This window comes from Mandrillus leucophaeus, unplaced genomic scaffold (genome assembly GCF_000951045.1).
Source record: "Mandrillus leucophaeus isolate KB7577 unplaced genomic scaffold, Mleu.le_1.0 Scaffold645, whole genome shotgun sequence".
Classification (NCBI taxonomy): Eukaryota; Metazoa; Chordata; class Mammalia; order Primates; family Cercopithecidae; genus Mandrillus; species Mandrillus leucophaeus.
In genome coordinates, this window is record NW_012106975.1 from 867806 (window position 1) to 886792 (window position 18987).

Below are 18987 nucleotides of genomic sequence, written 5' to 3' on the forward strand. Positions count from 1 at the left end.
AACATGAATTTTAATGGCTTCCTAATATTCCATCATATCATTTATCTAATCATTTGTCTAATGTTGAACAATTCTTGTGTATTATAATTGATGCTATAGTCATGTTTTTATGGTCGCACAGTTTTTAGGTCTTTACAAAGTAGAAGGGAATAAAGCAGGTGGGGAACAGACTGTGCTGAAGGGGAGAGTATGCAAACCAGCTGTGCATATTCGAACGGCAGTGGAGCCACTGGGGATGTGGGGAGTGTCACAGGAGAGGAGACCGAGTTAGCCAGAGAAGCAGACCTGAAGGAAACCAAAGGAATGTGGGTTCTCAGGAGAATCGTAAATGGTGTTAAAGGCAGCAGAAAGGTCCAGGGAGATAATGGCTGGTAGATGTTTATAGGGTTTGGCATTAGGAGGTAACTGGTGATCATAAAAAGCAGCAGCAAAGAGGTAGGTGACTAGACAGACTGTAGTGGGTGGAAAATGAATTGAGATCCAGTGTGGACCGCTTCTCCAGAAGCAGAAGTTCGGCTCTGGAGGAAGGAGAGGCCACAGCAGGGGAGGTAAGAATATTAAGTATACGAGAGGCCACAGCAGGGGAGGTAAGAATATTAAGTATACTTGAGGATGTGGTCGGCATAAGGGAAGAGCTGTGGAAAGAAAAACGAGAGGGAAAGAGAAAAGAGGAGCTAATTGATAGAGGGCTGGCTGACTGATAGGCCTGAGACTGCAATTCAGAGCAGAGACCCGGGAGGGAAGTAGTGAGGGTTGGGGGGTGGGCGGTGAGTTTGTACAGGCTCAGAAAGTTGAGGTTTACTTTGCTTATCATCTATTTGCTTATCTATTTTTGCCCCCTGTAAAACAGGCATTAACAAACGTTATACTAGGTGGGAAAACTCAGGATACTTGGTAATCTCTATTCCCTTTTCTTGTTCAGTCTTTTCTAAATTTGCTCTGATAAGCATATATCTTATTTATTTAATGTTATCTCAGAGACTAGGTCAGCCCCACAGATGAAAGTGCACCAGGAGACGCAGGGCCCCAGAACAGTAGTCTAGGTTTGGAATGGCTTCTGCAGATGGGAGGGGCCTCCTTTCTGCCCTACTGTGTACTAGTCTCTGGTGACCACTCTCTTCCTCAGAATCGAAAGCTGATCCCTCCTGCCCTTCACTCCACCCCCTCCCAGCCTGGACCCTGGGGTCCTGTGTTGGAACCACTTCAGTCCCCACCCTCCATTCCCTTGTCCCCTGATCCTTCAGCCACCCTTCCCTTGCCCACCTCCAATCTTCAGTCCAAACATCTCCCACCTCTATCCTGCCACCTGTGCAGCTGGACAGAGAAATTACCGATGCGAGGAGGTTGGGACTCCTGCACTCTCATGGCCACCAGCCTCCCCTTTACCCTCAAAATCCACTTGGCAAGCAAGAGAACTTCAACGCATTTGAGCTGAGTTTGGGAAATCTATCATCTCACCTTGTTCAAGGAAATATTAGGATGGCATTTGCCTGTGTCAAGTCATCCTGAGGAAATTATTCCTCAAGAACCACCAGCACCAGACCAGTGACTTAATCTGCATGTTTTCTCAGCTCCCTTGCTTGTCCCTACCCCAGGGGGAGATGGCCAAGGTGAAATTGAGGTGGCAGGTTGAGCAGGGAACTTCCTGAGAGGCACATATGTTTCTGTGCTGCCTAACAGCAGATCAATAAGCAGTAGAAATTACAGCTTCCTTTACATTATCATCAGATTATCAGAGTTTCTGAATTGGATTTAAGAAAATTTTGTAGTTCCACATTTTAATTATAGGCAAGATGTCTTTTCCTTTGAATACATGAATTTACAGAGGCAGCATACCTTGTTAAAGTAGAAACAAGCTATAATCATGTGTGCTCATAAACCATCCTGTGGGGCTGACCTCCAGGAAGAAAAACATGGCGTGGTGTGATTGCATGGGGTAACCCTTTATTTTTATTTAACAGTACATTTGGAAGAAGATAAGGCAAAAAGGCAATATTTCTATAATGTTGCTAGCATTTTCCCAAGGTAAAGCCAGGAAACAAACTTGTGTCCTTTCTATAAGAACTTCTAAGCGATGTCCCCTCTAACTCCATGGGCAGACACTAATGGTGGTGAAGTTCATGAAGTTTTGAGGTGGCAAACAGCTTATTTTGTCCTTTATCATAATTGGTTTGCAAATTGGATGCCTGGTTTGGCATACTGGTTCAGTTGATCAAGCGTGGAATCCCTTTGGTCTTTGTAAGACCTGATGTATAAGGCCGAATAGGGTCAAGAACTTGGGTTTAAGGAGAACGATTTACTATTACCAATCAATATTATATAAAACCTGTCTTTTGTTTAACCCAAGCGACAGAGGTGAGTCTTCTCACCTGGACTCTCTAGATGCCTTGACAAGATTACTTCATGATATACTATGTTTCCCAGTTTGCTCACGGGCAATGGTTATCTTGGACTTATTTGGTAGAATCAACAGCTGCATTTTAAACTTGAAGTTGCTTTAAATATTCCCTGCAAGGCCTCGTGTCCTCTGAGAGTGACTCAATGTTTTTGCTCAGCTGTTAAATACCTCCCTGCATTTTTTTTCCTGATTTAATATTGCTATGAACAGGAAAGTGTGTAAAAGTAAAAAGTGTGTACTATTTACAGATTTAAAGCTTTCTTTGAGCTTGTCAAGGGTTAAGTGACTCATTTGCATTTAGTATAATGATATGCAAATCTTTTACTTTGATGTGTGAAACTTCTGCTATCTCAAATTGACAGTATCATTATTTTCAGCTATGATCATCCGTTTAAGTAAATGTTCCTATAATTTCGAGGTCCAGATACGAAGTGTTTTTCTATGGAAGCTTAGTCCTTGGCTGATATTCCATCATGAGAAGTCTTCAGGCAGATTAGTTACAACTTCAAAGTACTGAGAAACAGAGCCACTGTGAAGAAGGAAAAAAAACCAAGTCAGCTCAGTGACCACTTTTAAAATTAAAGGCTTATTTAAGTACCTGTAGATTGTTCCAAAAAACTTGTACTGGAAAAGCTGATCGAGGGCTACGATATCAGTGTACTAACTCATATTTTTCTTACCTGATTTCTAGAGTCTAGCTTTTAACAGGTCAGTAGTCTGTGTGATTTGCATTAGGTGGTCATGAATCACATTACAGGGTTGACTGCACACATGAAAAGTGAAATTCACACAACAGAAATTAGCATTTTCACATCTCTGCCTCAGAGTATCACATCAGAAGTTAGTTTGGGATGTGGATATCCCTGCAGCTAGTGGTGTTCAACACTGGTTCTAAATTGTAGTGATATGGAAACTTTAAATCAGATTGATTCAGCTGCTTTGGGATACAGCCGGGACACCAGGACTTTGGCAAAGCTCCCCACGTGACGGAATCTGCAGTCAAGGTTGAAATCCTTGCAGACTGAAGGGAGAGCTTCTGAACATGGCTCATCCTTAGCAAAGACTACGAGAAGCGAGGATCTCCAGGAACTTGCAAAAGGTGAGACTTAGGAGTGGCAGGAAAAGTCAGTGGGTAAGAAGATGCTTCTCAGAGGAAATGCGGAGGGAGAGGACTGAGCCAGGTGGACCCTGGGGTGGGGGTGGGCGGCTGGAGTAGAATAAGATATCTAGCAAGAATGACAACCTAGGATTTCCAGAACTTAACATGTGGCATGTTTCATGTCACAGTTGTGTTGACTCTACTATTTATTATTTTATTTAAATTTTTTGAAACAGGGCCTCACTCTGTTGCCCAGGATGGAGTGCAGTGGGACGATCATGGCTCACTGCGGCCTCAACTTCCTAGGCTCAGGTGTTCTTCCCACTTTAGCCTCCTGGATAGCTGCGTCTACAGGCACGCACCACCATGCCTGGCTAAATTTTTATTTTTTATTTTTATTTTTGAAACAGAGTTTCACTCTTGTTGCCCAGGCTGGAGTGCAGTGGCGCCATCTCAGTTCACTGCAACCTCCACCTCCTAGGTTCAAGCAATTCTGCTGCCTCAGCCTCCTGAGTAGCTGGGATTTACAGGTGCCCGCCACTATGCCCAGCTAATTTTGTATTATTATTATTTTTTTTAGATGGAGTTTTGCTCTGGTTGCCCAGGCTGGAGTGCAATGGTGCAATCCCAGCTCACCGCAACCTCCGCCTCCCAGGTTCAAGCAATCCTCCTGCCACAGCCTCCTGAGTAGCTGGGATTTACAGGCATGCACCACCATGCCCAGCTAATTTTGTATTATTATTATTTTTTTTAGATGGAGTTTTGCTCTGGTTGCCCAGGCTGGAGTGCAATGGTGCAATCCCAGCTCACCACAACCTCCGCCTCCCAGGTTCAAGCAATCCTCCTGCCACAGCCTCCTGAGTAGCTGGGCTTACAGGCATGCACCACCATGCCCAGCTAATTTTGTATTTTTAGTAGAGATGGGGTTTCTCCATGTTGGCCAGGCTGGTCTTGAACTCCTGACCTCAGGTGATCCAACTGCCACGGCCTCCCAAAGTGCTGGGATTATGGGTGTGAGCCACTGCGCCCAGCCTAATTTTTTATTTTTTTAGAGACGAGGTTGACTCTACATTGCAATCTAGGGATAGAGATATTCCCTAGGATATGTAAAGTTTTAAGCAAGTTAGTGTGATTCGTAACCAGATAAACTATATTTCCACTTTGCTAAAGGTGCTTATATAATGCATAATAGCAGAACAAGACAGTTATTTAGTTGCTGGCTTCTTCCAGAGTTCAAAATCCACGGAAAAGAGCTGCCAGTGCCTTAGACCTGACCTCCTCACTACTTCACTCCTCTGTTATACAGACAGGACTGACAACTACCATTCTCACCCATTGTCGGCCACTTCACCCGGCCCTCTGTGGCCTTCCCTGAGTATAGAGGAAATGCTGACTGGAGCCAGGTGATAATGGAAGTATACCTCATCTGACTTCTTTCTTTCAGTGAGAGAACTTTCTGTCATTGGGATGATAAGAGAACATTTTCCGCTTTGCTTTTTGTGAAATTAGCATACCCACTTAATTTAGATTGATGATCATTTCAGAGATGTGCATTGCTAGGGTTCCAGACACATGAGTGCAATAATAATAATAAATGGCAAACGTATTAACTAGTGTTGGTTTTATCTTAAATGGGGAGGGAGTAGAGAAAACTAATTTGCTCACAAAGTATTTTAAGTAGATCCATTCTAAGAATGATGGATCTTCCCAAAACCCAACTTGAATTTCATCCAAAGAATTTCTTTATATAAGCATGTTCTCCCTTGCATACTAATCAAGAGTTCATTTTTCTAAGCATCATCCTGCAGCCACTCCTTAGTTTAACCTTGAGCTACACTCAAGTCAAAGCTCATGGGAAGAGGGAGCCAGGCATGCATTCTGGACTTGAGAATAGGTAGTTGGAAAACAACTGCAAATAAAAGTGCATTGTGGGATCTTACAGCTGTGTACAGGCCTGGCCCCGACAGACCAAGAGCTCTTTAAAGCAAAACTTGAAAAAGCAGGTCACTCAAGTAATAGCCCTTTCCGCCCCATGCCTCCCCCATCCCCTTAGAAGCAAGGTGGGGGTATGAGCTGCTGACTCACAGAGATAAGGTCGAGCTCTATTGTTCCAGTATTCTCGGGATCCAGCTGCTTAAATATCTCTGTGGAGGGAGAAAAAAAGGATGTCACGAGTGAGTGAGCTGAAACAGAGATTACATTATCCTTTTTTCAGTTCAGCAACTGACTTCACTGACCGCCATACACACTTTCTTCCTCACTCTCAAATTAGTAAAGAGGGAAGTTCATTCTCAACTCCTGGAAGACATGTCTCTAGTTCAGATGATTTCACCAAGGTGAAAGGCAGGCCACTTTAATACCAAGATAACTGAAATGAGTCTTTCCCCAAATATCCACTTACTGAATAGCGTTTCCAGCCGAACCAAACACCGAACAAAATTATCAAAATCGATGATGAGCTCGTCATCTGCAAACCGAGCAACGATGACTTGGTGGAGTTGACAGGGCATCTTGAAACCTGAAGTTACATGAACAAACAAACTGATTGCTAAACATTAGACTGTACCATTTAGCTGCACTCACAGGCTATGGAACCAAGTGGTGATTTAAATGAGGTATAATTGCTTTTGTCCCTTGGCCGCTCTTCTATGAGACTGGTTTGATTTTGCAAAGCCAGTACCGTCTGCTGTTTCTTTTGTTTCTGGACTGTCCACCTTCACCCTGCCTGTGTCTTTAATGACACGTAAGTCTTTTCTTGTTCTCATGGTCATGGTTGCTTCATGTTGTTAACCATGCTGCTGCTTTTTGATTTTTTGTTTAGCTCTGAATCGTCTTGGAGACCAGATTCTTCCTGGATATATGTGAGCAGAAGCTGTTCCTGGTAAACTCATGGTAGTTCTCCCTCTTTCCAGAGTAAAATAATTTCTATTGGTCCTGTGGCCACCTAGCTTCAAGACTGCATGTGCCAGCTTCCTTGCAGCCAACAGAGGCCTTGTGATCACAGTCTGGCTGGTAGGATGTGTGAGCAGAAATGGCCTGTGTGCCCTTAAAGGCGAGGAGCCTTTCTGCTGTCAACCTGTTGGCGGCATGTGTTTGTGGTGGCACGCCATCCCAGGTCCCTCGGATGAGGGCAAGCCTCGAAGGACCGGTGGGCATCATGGATGGGGGGAGACTGGGGGAAGAGTGATCACACAGTAGGAGAGTAGGAGACACCATCCTAGCTGTGGACTGCTGGAGCTGGGATTGCCATGTGACAGAAAGACGTACCTCGTTTAAACCACTGTTGTGTGGGGTCTCTGCGGCAGCATTATATTCCAGCAAATAGAATGAACAGCCTCATGCTGTCGCATTTGTTCCCAAAGCCCAGCAGTCTCCCACTCTGCTGGTCTACCACTAGCTTGTGTCCTTTTATTGATATCCAATTCTGCTAGGGTCTTACCCTAAGGGCTGAGCTGAAACATTCCATTTCTGCCTAACCAACCCTGCACCAGAAAGGAGGCACCTGGAGGAGTCTGTTGAGAACTGGCTTTGTCTGCTTGCTGTGCCAGGTGGCTCTGAAGGAAACTTGGATTCAAGAAGGCACAGAGGGCAGAGCATCCTACTGCATTTAATTTTACCAATTAGTCTTTAAAAGGGGAATGAAAAGGAGGTGTTTGTATTAAAACAGCACCTACTTTATTTTATAGCTTTACCAAACCTTGTATTATATGGTATAGGATGAGTGTTCACATATTCTACAGCCAGATTAAACTAGGAATGAAAATGCAATTATAAAGGGTTACCTGCTTCTTCTAACGCTTTCCGCATTTCATAGGAATTCATGGTACCAGACCTGTCAACGTCGATTTCCCGGTAAATTTTCTGGAACACATAAATTAGCTGTAAGAACTATGACCCAAAGCAAAGCTGGCGAGTTACCTCCCTAGTATGTGCTGAGTGGAGATGAAGTTTTTCCAGCTCTGTGCCTCTAGTTTGGCCTTGGAAGAATCACCCATGTTTCTGCCTTGAGTAACTAACAGTATTTTGCTTCTGTCTGTGAGCTGGTTTGTAAATATGCCCATCAAGTCAGCCAGCCAACGCCCATAGGCCCATGTTCTTGTCTTACATAATTTTTGTACTTTAGCTGTCAAAAACCCTTTGCAGGAAACCCTTGATGGCGGCCTTTAGATGATCCCAATAATCGGGAGGAAGGGAACAGGCCACTTCACCTGCAAAATCCTGGTTGGTTTTTGGTTTGCATTTCCTCAACCCGGTCTTTACTCACTCTGAGCTTCATTATGGGTAAAATCCCAATCCCCTCGGAAATGTTTCTCCACTCTGTGGAGGAGTTGCTGCATCTTAAAGCATACACACAGAATGTTCCCCAACACAGATCCACCCGCACCTCTGGGATCTTACTTGGTATTTTTGAATCTTCGTCCAGAGAATGTAGAACTCCTTCAGCCCCAGCTTGCCACTCCCGTCTGACTGCCTTCAGTCAAGGAAAGCCCTTGAGTGTGGGTCCATTTGGGCATAGTGTCACCTAGTTTGTCTTCTCAACTGGATCTTTTGAATATCATAGCACACGCACAGGGAGGGTTTGCAGAAGGATCCTTTTCCTGCTTTTCCCACTGGCTAAACCTCCGTTTAAAGGATTGGAGGAAGGGCGAGAACGACTTGCTGGCTCCCTGCCGATTCTGGTTGCTGTTTTGATCTGGAGGTGCTGTGGAGGCCCCAGATACTACTAAAAATGAGCTATTGGATGACATGCAGAGGGCTTTGGATGGCTTCTAGTGGCTAGGCCCTTGCTCTTTTTTTAGAGTATGTGGAGTATATCTAAGAGGCCTTTGGTGAAGGCAGCTAGCAGGTGCACACTGTGAATCCACTAAATAAAACTTCACAGAAGTGGCCAGGCATGGTGGCTCACACCTGTAATCCCAGCACTTTGGGAGGTCAAGGTGGCTGATCACCTGTGGTCAGGAATTCGAGACCAGCCTCGCCAACGTGGTGAAACCCCAACTCTACTAAAAAGAGAAAAATTAGCTGGGTGTGGTGGCATGCACCTGTAGTCCTAGCTACTGGGGAGGCTGAGGGGGAAGAATCACCTGAACCTGAGAGGCGGAGGTTGGAGTGAGCTGAGATCATGCCACTGCACTCCAGCCTGGGTGACAGAGTGAGACCCTGTTTCAAAAAAACCAACCTACCAACCAACTAAACAAGCAAACAAACATACAGAAAAAACTTCACAGAAGCTCAGGCTGCCCCTTACCACCACTTCTCACTAAGCATTGGAAACAAGGGGCAAATGGATGACTAGTTTGCCTTGGGGACAGGCGGGTGGTCTGGGAAGGAGCTAGAGCAAAAGGGAAGTAGGATGCTTATGAAAGTAGCCCTTATCTAAATCAAGAAGACGATCTTGATCAGACAAAACAGATTCACATCAGAAATACTGTGGTTAGGGAATATTTTCCTAGAGGAAGTAATGGAAACACATCATTGAGGAAACAAATTTGAGCTGCTTTGTGCAAAGAAGTGATGGGCATATTGTCAGGAACTTCCTGCACCAGCCCCAGGAATGGACTGGTGGGCCTACATTCTCTTTCTTTTTTTTTTCTTTCTTTTTTTTTTTTTTGAGACGAGTCTCAAACTCTGTCGCCCAGGCTGGAGTGCAGTGGCGCGATCTCAGCTCACTGCAACCTCTGCCTCCCAGGTTCAAGTGATTCTCCCGCCTCAGCCTCCCAAGTAGCTGGGATTACAGGCACATGCCACCACGCCTAGCTAATTTTTGTATTTTTAGCAGAGATGGGGTTTCACCAGGTTGGACAGGCTGGTCTCGGACTCCTGACCTCGTGATCTGGCCACCCTGGCCTCCCAAAGTGCTGGGATTACAGGCGTGAGTCATGGCGCCCGGCCGTGGGCCTGCATTCTAAGCCTTTCAGGGTAGGTGTTGGGGGGAGGTGTAGCATTTGCTTTCCCTCATCAGAAGATTCTCGAATTTCCCTAGTAAGGGAGGTCAGTGCTGCTGACTGTCCGACAGCAACTCAGCAAGTTGGGAACAACTGGCCATTTTGAAAGGGGAGAAGGCCATGTGTTTGAATTTTTCTGGAGTGAGATTTTAAACTCCCCTAGTCTCTATTCCCTGGAGCACATTAAAGGATACATCTAGCATGTCAACCATAATTTTGCACGTCTCAATGCTGAAGCCATCTGACTTGATATCTTGGCCTAAAAGACAAAATCAGTGTGACAGGAAAAATCTCTAAGCGGTGATGTCCAGTTGAACTTTCCACAGTCATGGAGATATTCTTTATCTGTGCCCATTCCCATACAGAAGCCACTTCCATTATATAAATAGCCACACATGGCCAGTGACTACCAGACTGGGACAGTGCAGACGATGTCCACATTGTCCTGATGTCTCTGTGTATTTGCCATGGGCAAACAGGGCTTTAAAAAGTGCTTTTTTAACAAATAAATAACAGAATGATCAATGGCTCGGCCTTAGGTGCCCACCGGATATAAAGTCACCTGTAGTTGTTGGGCAGGGAAAAAGAAAACAGAGAGGAGGTGTGTTAATTATAGGCTATGACCCGTGAAAGAAAGAGGTTTACTTGAACTGTCCATCTGCAGACATTTATGGACTGTGTCCCCAGCTGACTGAGAAACCTGAAGCCCTGGGATCTCTCCATGAGCTATCATGCTGCACTAAGGGAGTCCTATCCACCTGGTGTTGGCAGGTGGCATGAGACCCTAGTCACCAATGTGAATCTGGCTCCCCACAGACTTCACGAAAAGTCCAGCTTTTTTGTCATGTCCTTGAAAGAGGTTAGAGCCTGACCTGCCTCAAAGCTGCCACTCTGGGCACCAACCCCTTCTTAGATGGTCATGAGGCTCTGGCCCAGCGGCCACGCATGCAGACTCTGGCGTGGAGCCCTCCAGAAGGCTGGAGTCACCAGGTGGCTAGGGCTAGGGTATTAAGCTCAGAGGCACGTGCGGAGTGAATGCTGCTCCCCGAGCAAGGAGTGGGCTGAATCCAGGCAAGGCCCGCTTCTTCCCCACCTCCCAGCCCCACCCTCCATCTGTGCAGAAACAATGAGGCTTTCGTCTCCTCAGCTCATGAGGATTGCATATCCGAAGAGCTCTGTGACCTCACTTGTGCCTGGTGGCCTCCAGGGTAAACACAGTCTTCTTGCCTTCCCTGAAAATTAGAGGAGGGCGGATAGAGACCGGGGCCCCTCTGGGGAGGCCCTGCACTGGACTGACTGTAGCCTGGCTGGCCCAACCCTCTTGGTTCACACTGGGAGGGAAGACCCAGCTGGCCCTGGACTCTTCTTTGGCTCTGAAAGGCAGATTTATTTTATCTCATGGAGTTAGGCTAGAGGCCATCTTATGAGAGGGAATGATGTCCCCTGAAGTCCATGAGGCTTCTCGAGATGATCCCTAGGACTGGTATGCAGCAAACGACCATGATTACATTTGTCTCTGATGCAGATTCCTAGCTTCTGATAAGTACAAAACTCTGCTTCCTGGATTGCCAATTGCTCTTTTATCAAATGCAGCATGATTCTTGTGATAATTTGAGGGGAAAAAATGTCTCTGTGTTGTGTTTCCCCGCTCCTCCCTGCTGGTGATCCACAGTAGGGGGTTGAATGATCAATCCTCTGACATTTTTTTGCTTAAGAAATAGTTAGTTACAAGATGTGGCCAGGCGTGGTGGCTCACACCTGTAATCCCAGCACTTTGGGAGGCTGAGGCAGGCGGATCACTTGAGGCCAGGAGTTCAAGACCAGCCTGGCCAACATGGAGAAACACCGCCTCTAGGAAAATACAAAAGTTAGCCGGGTGTGGTGGTGCATGCCTATAATCCCAGCACTGTGGGAGGCCAAGGCTGGTGGATCACTTGAGGTCAGGAGTTCAAGACCAGCCTGGCCAACATGGTGAAACCCCATCTCTACCAAAAATACAAAAGTCAGCTGGCTGTGGTGGCACATGCCTGTGATTCCAGCTACTTCAGAGGCTGAGGCAGGAGAATCACTTGAATTTGGGAGGTAGAGATTGCAGTGAGCTGAGATTGCGCCACTGCACTCCAGCCTGGGTGACAGAGCAAGACTCTGTCTCAATAAATAAACAAACAAACAAACAAATAAATAAATAAATAGATCACACAAAGCTTGTAAGTATGTAGTGGAAATGTGGATTTGATCTTTGATCTGTGGATGCTAGAAACACTTGTTCTTTTTTTATCACATCATACAGATCCTTCATCCACTTCTTGGAGGGGATGGAGGGTGGTGGTTTAGTCACAGCAGCCGGACATGGAGGAAGAAAGATTTCCATGTTCCTTCCCATCCACAGGGGAAAGAGCAGGATGAAGTTTTGCAATGAGGGGATACTCACGCTTTGCTAGAACCCTTCTCAGGATGGTCTGCAGCTCAAAGGCAGAGATCTCTGCATCCTGTGGACACATAACCAGAGCATAGTTATTGGCCCCCCATGGGAGCTGGATGAGCACAGCGCAGGACAGCAGTGCATTAGGTAGGCCTGCGGTGGGGTCTATGAATGTGCATTTCTAACAAGCCCCCAGGCCATGTTGGGGCTGCTGTCCCCAGACCACACTTTGAGTAGTACTGCCCCATCCTGGATTTTAGATACAGTTTTTGGTTTTGTTCTTTTTAGAACACCCAGGCTGGACTGCAGTGGTATGATCCTAGCTCATTGAAACTTCAAACTCCTAGGATCAAACGATCCTCCAGCATCAGCCTCCCAAAGTGCTGGAATTACAGGTATGAGCCACTGCGCTTGACCTAGATACGGTGTTTTAATGCACAGATGCAGTAGGGAGAGTCCACTCACCATTTCTTTGCTGTAGAGAATATAAATAATAAATACTCCCCTCTACCCATGTTTGTGGTCTTTCTTAATTTAGTTCTCTTACACCATTCCTCTTATCTGTCATGTCTTCTTCATTCTTTAAAACTCAAAGCTCAGACTTCCTGTAAAACTAGTGAAAACCAGCTGCCTCCAAGACCCAGCTGGCCCTCCTCTATGCCCATCATGCCAGGGTCCCTCACAGGCTCAGATGTCTCTATTCACTCATACATATTTATGTAACTCATGGATAAACTCCTTTGTTTAAAACCAAGATTGACTGCAGTCATTTTTGCCTTTTGGGGGTGTGTATGTGTGGGATTCAATCAGTGGGGAAAGAAGACGCTCATGGCCCCTTTTCTTGGGAATCTGGGAGGGAGCAGAGGGTGAGAGGCTGGTGGAGGCGTAGAGCAGATGATGCCTAGCTTAGCACTTTGATGGGTCTTGGGGTCAGCAAAGGGAGCCCCAAATGAGCTCAGTGATTGCAAAGTTCCTCCACATAGTGAAGAAACAGGACGTTTTTTGGAGTTGTTGGGAAGAAAGAGGGCTAAATAACTTTGTGATGGGACTAAATGGCGGAGGGATTTTTTTAAGACCAGGGAAGCTGCCAGGTATGGTGGCTCACACCCGTAATCCCAGCACTTTGGGAGCCTGAGGTGGGAGAACTGCTTGAGCTCAGGGGTTTGAGACCAGCCTGGACAACACAGTGAGACCCTGTCTCTCTCAAAAAATTAAAAAATTAGCTGGGCATGGTGGTATGAGTCTGTAATTCCAACCCTTTGACAGGCCAAGGTTGGAGGATTGTTGAGCCCAGGAGTTCCAGAGCAGCCTGAGCAACATGGCAAGACCCTCTCTCTAGAAAAATAAAAATAAAATACAAATTAGCTAGCCATGGTGGTGTGCACCTATAGTCCCAGCTACTTGGGAGATTAAGGTGGCAGGATCTCTTGAGCCCAGGAAGTGGAGGCTGCAGTGAGCTATGATCACGCCACTGCACCAGCCTGGGTGAAAGAGAGAAAGACCCTGTCTCTAAAAAGAAAAGAAAGAAGAAGAAGAAAAGAAAAGAAAGGAAAGGAAAAAGAACAGAGAAGCCTAATTCAAATACTCTGTTGCAGGTTGCCTGCATTCTTGAGATTTGAAACCCTTCCACCTCCCCAAATCCTTTGTGGAAATCAAGGATAAGGGGCCAAGTTTCATGCCTCAATTGGTGTAGAACAGAGAAGATAAAACAGCCACAAGGTGAGCCCAGGAATCCTAAGGAAGGGGGAACACAGAGTCAGGGCTGACCATGCGAACGGAAGCCCCTGGCAGCATGCGGAGGTCTTAGGGAGGACATACACAAGAAGGCTGAGCTGGAATCCGAGGACCATTTGCAATTTCTCTTTGCTTTTGTTCAGTTTGTTTCCTCTCCCCTTTAAACTAAAGTCTCCTTGGGGATCTTTGCATCAACCAGAGTGCATAATGTTGTTTTTGGGAACATTTACCTCCCCTGCCAACTGGGCAAACAGTCTCCTGAATCCATCATCAATGTCATCCTCGCTGATGTCGAACTGGAAGGTGAGGCAGAGACATGAGAATGCATCAGAGCGAGGCATGACGGCAAGTGCCTGCCTGCCCTTCCGTGGCAGCCACCTCCCACTCCCCTTCTCTATCCCTCTCTGGGACCCGAATTCTACGGTTATTTGGGTTGAGATCAGGTATAGTGTGAAGAATTAATATAAAGTGTTTTTTTTTTTCTAATTAAAACATGAGAGGGAATGTAAATTATGTGGGAAGGCGTAATATTCTAATCTCTCACAGAGGTATCTTCTCTAGCATCCAATGAAAATGGCCTTTTAGGGTCTATTCTAGTGGGGACTCGGAAGCATAAAGGTTAGCTGGAATGTTCTGGACAGATTTTGACAGTGGCTAGCACAGCCCAATAGGCAAGGGACTGGCCCATGCCCCCAAGCACAAAGGCCAGAGCTGACGCAGGAAGTTGACGCTTGGAATCCCAGTGCCTGGCTTTATCCTAAGTTTCAGGCTTTGTTCGTGAAGTCCAAAAACTCTTGGAGTTTTTTTGCTCCTCCGCCCTCTGGATTGTCCAAGAGAGAGTGGGTGAAATTCAAGGAGTTACAAGTACCTCTTCAAGATTGGCCTCGATTTCATCATCGACAGCTCTGGAAATAGAAAGAAATTATGTGTTACTGGAAGGCAGGTGAAGGCAAAAAGGAAGTGTCGCAGAAATCACTGCTAAAACGGAAGTGCAGTGCTAAATGCAGCAGGGGTTAGGCGGGGTGGGGCGGGGCTGAGGTGGGGGGAGGTCTTCGTATTCCAAGTTTCTGTGATAACACCTCCCCTAAACAGCAACAATTTTTCTGCATTCCAAGTTTCTGTGATAACATTTCTCTGCATTCCAAGTTTCTGTGATAACACATCCCCTAAACAGCAAAAATAAAGGCAGAAGTGATCTGAAGGAAGTGTCGACCAAAGCAACGTGGGCAGCTGGAGATTTTTGTTTGCTAGTTTTTGATCTTTATCAAATAGCACAGCCTTCGCGTGTAGTGTGGTGTTGGTCCTAGCCTTAAGGAATAGCTTCTAAGTTCCACTTGAAACATCCTTTGCCGAATTAGACTTTTACACTGAGAATCATGCAGTGCAAATCATCACCTACTTGTTCTGCCTCAGGTTGGAGAGGTGGGCAGTGTGGAGCCCTGTGTGTCATTTCAGCCAAAGCTCAGGTCAGGCAGTGGTTAGTTTATCCTGTGCACTGCCCCTGTGTCCAGGGCCAGGTCCTTCTGCTCCATAGTGAGGGTAATTGAGCTCGGGAGGGTCTTCCTTGGCCACTGCGATTTTAACTAGGCGACCAATAGTCCTATCTGCAGGGCCAATGCCTGGCAGAAGGAAAAGGGGACCTCTTGGTGCTGATCGCTGGAATCTGGAGCAGAAGGATTAATATCTTGGGACAAGGAAGTCAGACACCTTTGAGAGGTGGGGTGTCCTGTCGGGGTAGGGAGCTCACCCTGGAGAGAGTTGAGGGGTTGAGACTTCCCTGGGAGAGTGACCTGTGGCTGGCAGGGAGAGTAATGGGTTTGACAAAGGACAGTGTTATTCTAATGCCACCAGGTCGTGCTCCTATTTCTTGTCAGTGAGGACTAAACTGAACACACCAGGCTTCCTCTAAGGATCCTCAGAGCTGAGAGGAAAGGTCCCTTCCCCCATGGTAGGCTTTAGCAAATGAAGAGAGCCTGTCAGTGGCAGGGGGGCTACAGCCATGCTTTAGTGGCATTTATTGGTTTGCAGCTGCCTGGCATTGCTTTGTCTCCCTTTGCCATGGGAAATTATTTCTGCATCATGCATTATCTTGGGGCAAGGGCAGTTCCCTGCCTCTACCTCCCATTGGCTCTTCCTCTCCAGTAACCAGCAGGCCAGGTGGCTGACCCAAGCCCAGTGCCTCAGACACACTCCACGAGATCTTTAGACCTAAGCGCATGACCCCGGGTCTGAGAGGTCATCTCACACCCCGGTCCTTCAACACATCCTTGGCTCCTGTTTTTCCTAGCCTGACCCCCTACCTCCCATCAATTCTGGAGTCTCCGATGGCCTTTCGATGAATTCCCTTTAGCTTAAATCATCCAAGGTAGATTCTGCCTTTGCCAATCAAGTGCCCAGCTGAATATACATGGTTGAGGCAGAAGTCAAAGTGGCAGAAGCCGTTGTGAATTGAGGCCACCTGGACAGTGGCAGGAAATGGTGATGTCAGCCACAAAGGGTTCCCAAACATCTGGGATCCCAAGAGGAAGGGGAGAGGGAGCTGGTGACTATAACAGGGAGAGTTTCCGGAGGTGGGAACCGTTGAGATGGTTCCCACCTTACATCCTTGGTGGCTCTCCTAGGCCAGGTGGCCTGGAAAAGCAAGGATTACACCAGCACTGCTCAGCTTTCTTCAAATGACGAGACTGGATTCATAGTTTAACACTCAAGTACCAACTTGAGAATTCAGAGACACACTTATGAAATTAGACCCTGCAATTCACTGAACAGCCACTCCTTTCCAACCAAATATATCCACAGTGGCTTTTTCCATTGTTTACCTTACTGTAACACTAAAACATCCCCAATCCATCAAATCCCCACACTAGTCCTTCGAGGCAGGCAGGTGCTACAGAAAAAGAAACTGACATTCAGAGGACAAAAGAGCTCTCTAGGGGCCGAGGAACAGACCAGCGGGTAGGGACAGGGAGGGGTGGGGAGAGGAAGCAACCAAACCACCTACTGGTAATCAGCTTTCTTTTCAGAAAAGACCCGGATGCAGAAATCCCCATCCTTGTTGGGTTCAAAAGTGGAAGGCACGAGAATGTACTCTCCTGGTGGCAGCTTGAAGCGGTTGAGCACCTCCCGGAGGTTGATGAAGGTGTCTGAGCGCTCCCTGGCGCGATTCGTCAGGAAGAAGTTTTTGCTGAGGTGGATGTTGGTCTGCCCACTTAACTGAGGAATAAATAGAGAAACATGGCGGTAGATGAGGGAAAGACTCCAGGAAAATGTCATTTTCATTCATTGAGATAAAAGCAGTTGGGTAGTGTGGTGGCTCCGTCCTGTTGTCCTGGTGTATAAGGAGGCAAGGCCAGGCGTCGGAGACGAGCCTGGGCGACACAGGAAGCCCTCATCTATATAACAACAATGACAACAACAACAAAAATAATAATAATAATAATAATAAAAAGCAGTACAGTGACAATGCCTGGGTCATTTTAGACAAAAAGCAAACTTTTATTGGGTGCGGTGGCTCACGCCTGTAATCCCAGCACTTTGGGAGGCTGTGAGAGGATTGCTTGAGGCCAGGAGTTTGAGACCAGCCTGGGCAATGTAGTAAGACCCCTGTCTCTACAAAAAGTAAAATATTAGCCAGAGGTGGTGGCATGTGCCTGTAGTCTCAGCTACTCAGGAGGCTGAGGTAGGAGGCTCATGTGAGTTCGAGAGTTCAAGGACGGCAGTGAGCTGTGATCTCACCACTGTACTCTAGCCTGGGTGACAGAATGAGACCTTGTCTTAAAAAAAAAAAGGGCAAACTTTCTACCAAAAAACACAAATGCCTGCTGAGGAACTTGGAAGCACATGCCCGCAGGGGGTTTCACAATCATTCAGCTCTGCCTGCAGAGATGCCCGGTCTTTCTACACAGTGTTCCCAGCCTGCCTCTAAGAGACTCTCAGGCAGGAACAGCGTCCACATGGCAGGAACCTGACTCAGTTCTACGTGGTGTATGAGCACTAATAAAAGCAAAGACAGGACTGGGGGCAGGGAAAAGACAACCCAGCTTCCAAACCAAGCGTGATCCACTGGACCAAGGCTGGAGCAGCATCCAAAAGGGCCCGATGTGCGACCGGTTGCACTGCCTTGCTGTGAGAGAAATGTACTACAGGTGGGTCAAAGTGCCCCTTGTGTCTACTTTAATAATCGTGACCTTGGAAGTCAAATGGCTGCCATGCATCCCATCTGCTTCAGTCAGCGGTGATTGTGGGCCCAAATGCTCTTGCAAAACTTCATTCATTCCACGGTAGTGTAGTGAGGTGGATGGTTGACCAGTTTTACGGAAAAATAAACTGAAATGCAACCAGGCACAGTGGCGCACGCCTGTAATCCCAGCCATTTGGGAGGCCGAAGCAGGCAGATCACCTGAGGTCAGGAGTTCAAGACCAGCCTGGCCAACATGGTGAAACCCCATCTCTACTAAAAATACAAAAATTAGCCTGGCGTTCTGGTGTGTGCCTGTAGTCCCAGCTACTTGGGAGGCTGAGGCAGGAGAATCACTTAAACCCGGGAGGCGGAGGTTGCCGTGAGCTGAGATCACACCACTGCACTTCATCCTGGGTGAAAGAGAGAGACCAAAAGAAAAAAAAAAAAACCCCAAAAACAAAACAAAAACCCCCTGAAATGTAGAGAGTAGCCTTAACATGTCCAAGGTCACACAGCCTGGGAATTGGGTCTTGGTCTCCTCTGCGCTCCCGTGTTGTCTTCTAGTACAGTCTGTAGGGTTCACCTTTTCCCTGACTCAGTCTTCTCCTAAGAGTGACACAGGACTCCGTGAAAAGCCTCCTGCAGTCTCTGGAGGATTTTAGATTTTCTGCCCAGAACCAAACCCTGTATGGGCTCTGTCAGGTCACAGGGAGGCAGCGGGTCCCACAAGGACTTTCCAGAAATCTTGCCCAGAGCTTAGACCAGTGGGATCTAGAGCCTGGGCAACTTCGGCAGGGACCCAGGGGTGGCCAGGACTCATCCTTCATGGCCAGCAGCCCCTGCCCAGGTTTCACGACGCTCCCTGAGCTCCGGCAGTCTAAGCCTCTCGCTTTTTTGGTGACCTGAGCACCCCGGGATATGGGCCAGACGTACCTCCTCTGGAACCTGCAAAATAAAGGAGACGCAATTCAGATGCCCGAAAAGCAGTGTAAGAAAATGCATCAGTGTGCTCTTTTCTTTCGCTGCCCTGTTTTCTCTGTAGCATTAGCAATATCAACTAATTCAACTGAGTAACTGTTTTCCAAAGAACTCAAAGCCTCTCCAATACTGAAGAAAATCCTCTTATGACATGGCAATCATGTTGATAAGCCCTCACCTCCATTCCCAACTTACAGAGCATAAATCTGAGGCACAGAGATGTGAAGAGAC

At 46.9% G+C, this 18987-nt stretch overlaps 1 protein-coding gene across 2 annotated transcripts in view; it reads right to left on the bottom strand.

Moving 5' to 3' along the window:
• Positions 1–1922: 1922 nt before the first annotated feature.
• The window catches only part of CAPN2 (calpain 2, (m/II) large subunit), a 78014-nt gene continuing 60949 nt past the window's right edge, over positions 1923–18987 (bottom strand). For both annotated transcript variants that reach the window (XM_012000989.1, XM_012000988.1), the window contains exons 11-21: positions 18712–18723; positions 16600–16811; positions 14467–14503; positions 13829–13894; positions 11874–11931; positions 9637–9701; positions 7896–7964; positions 7280–7358; positions 5899–6015; positions 5583–5641; positions 1923–2927 (exon numbers count right to left, since the gene is read on the bottom strand). In XM_012000989.1, the coding sequence (XP_011856379.1) occupies positions 2904–2927; positions 5583–5641; positions 5899–6015; positions 7280–7358; positions 7896–7964; positions 9637–9701; positions 11874–11931; positions 13829–13894; positions 14467–14503; positions 16600–16811; positions 18712–18723 (798 nt within the window). In that variant the 3' untranslated portion in view covers positions 1923–2903. The remainder of the gene's footprint in view (positions 2928–5582; positions 5642–5898; positions 6016–7279; positions 7359–7895; positions 7965–9636; positions 9702–11873; positions 11932–13828; positions 13895–14466; positions 14504–16599; positions 16812–18711; positions 18724–18987) is intronic.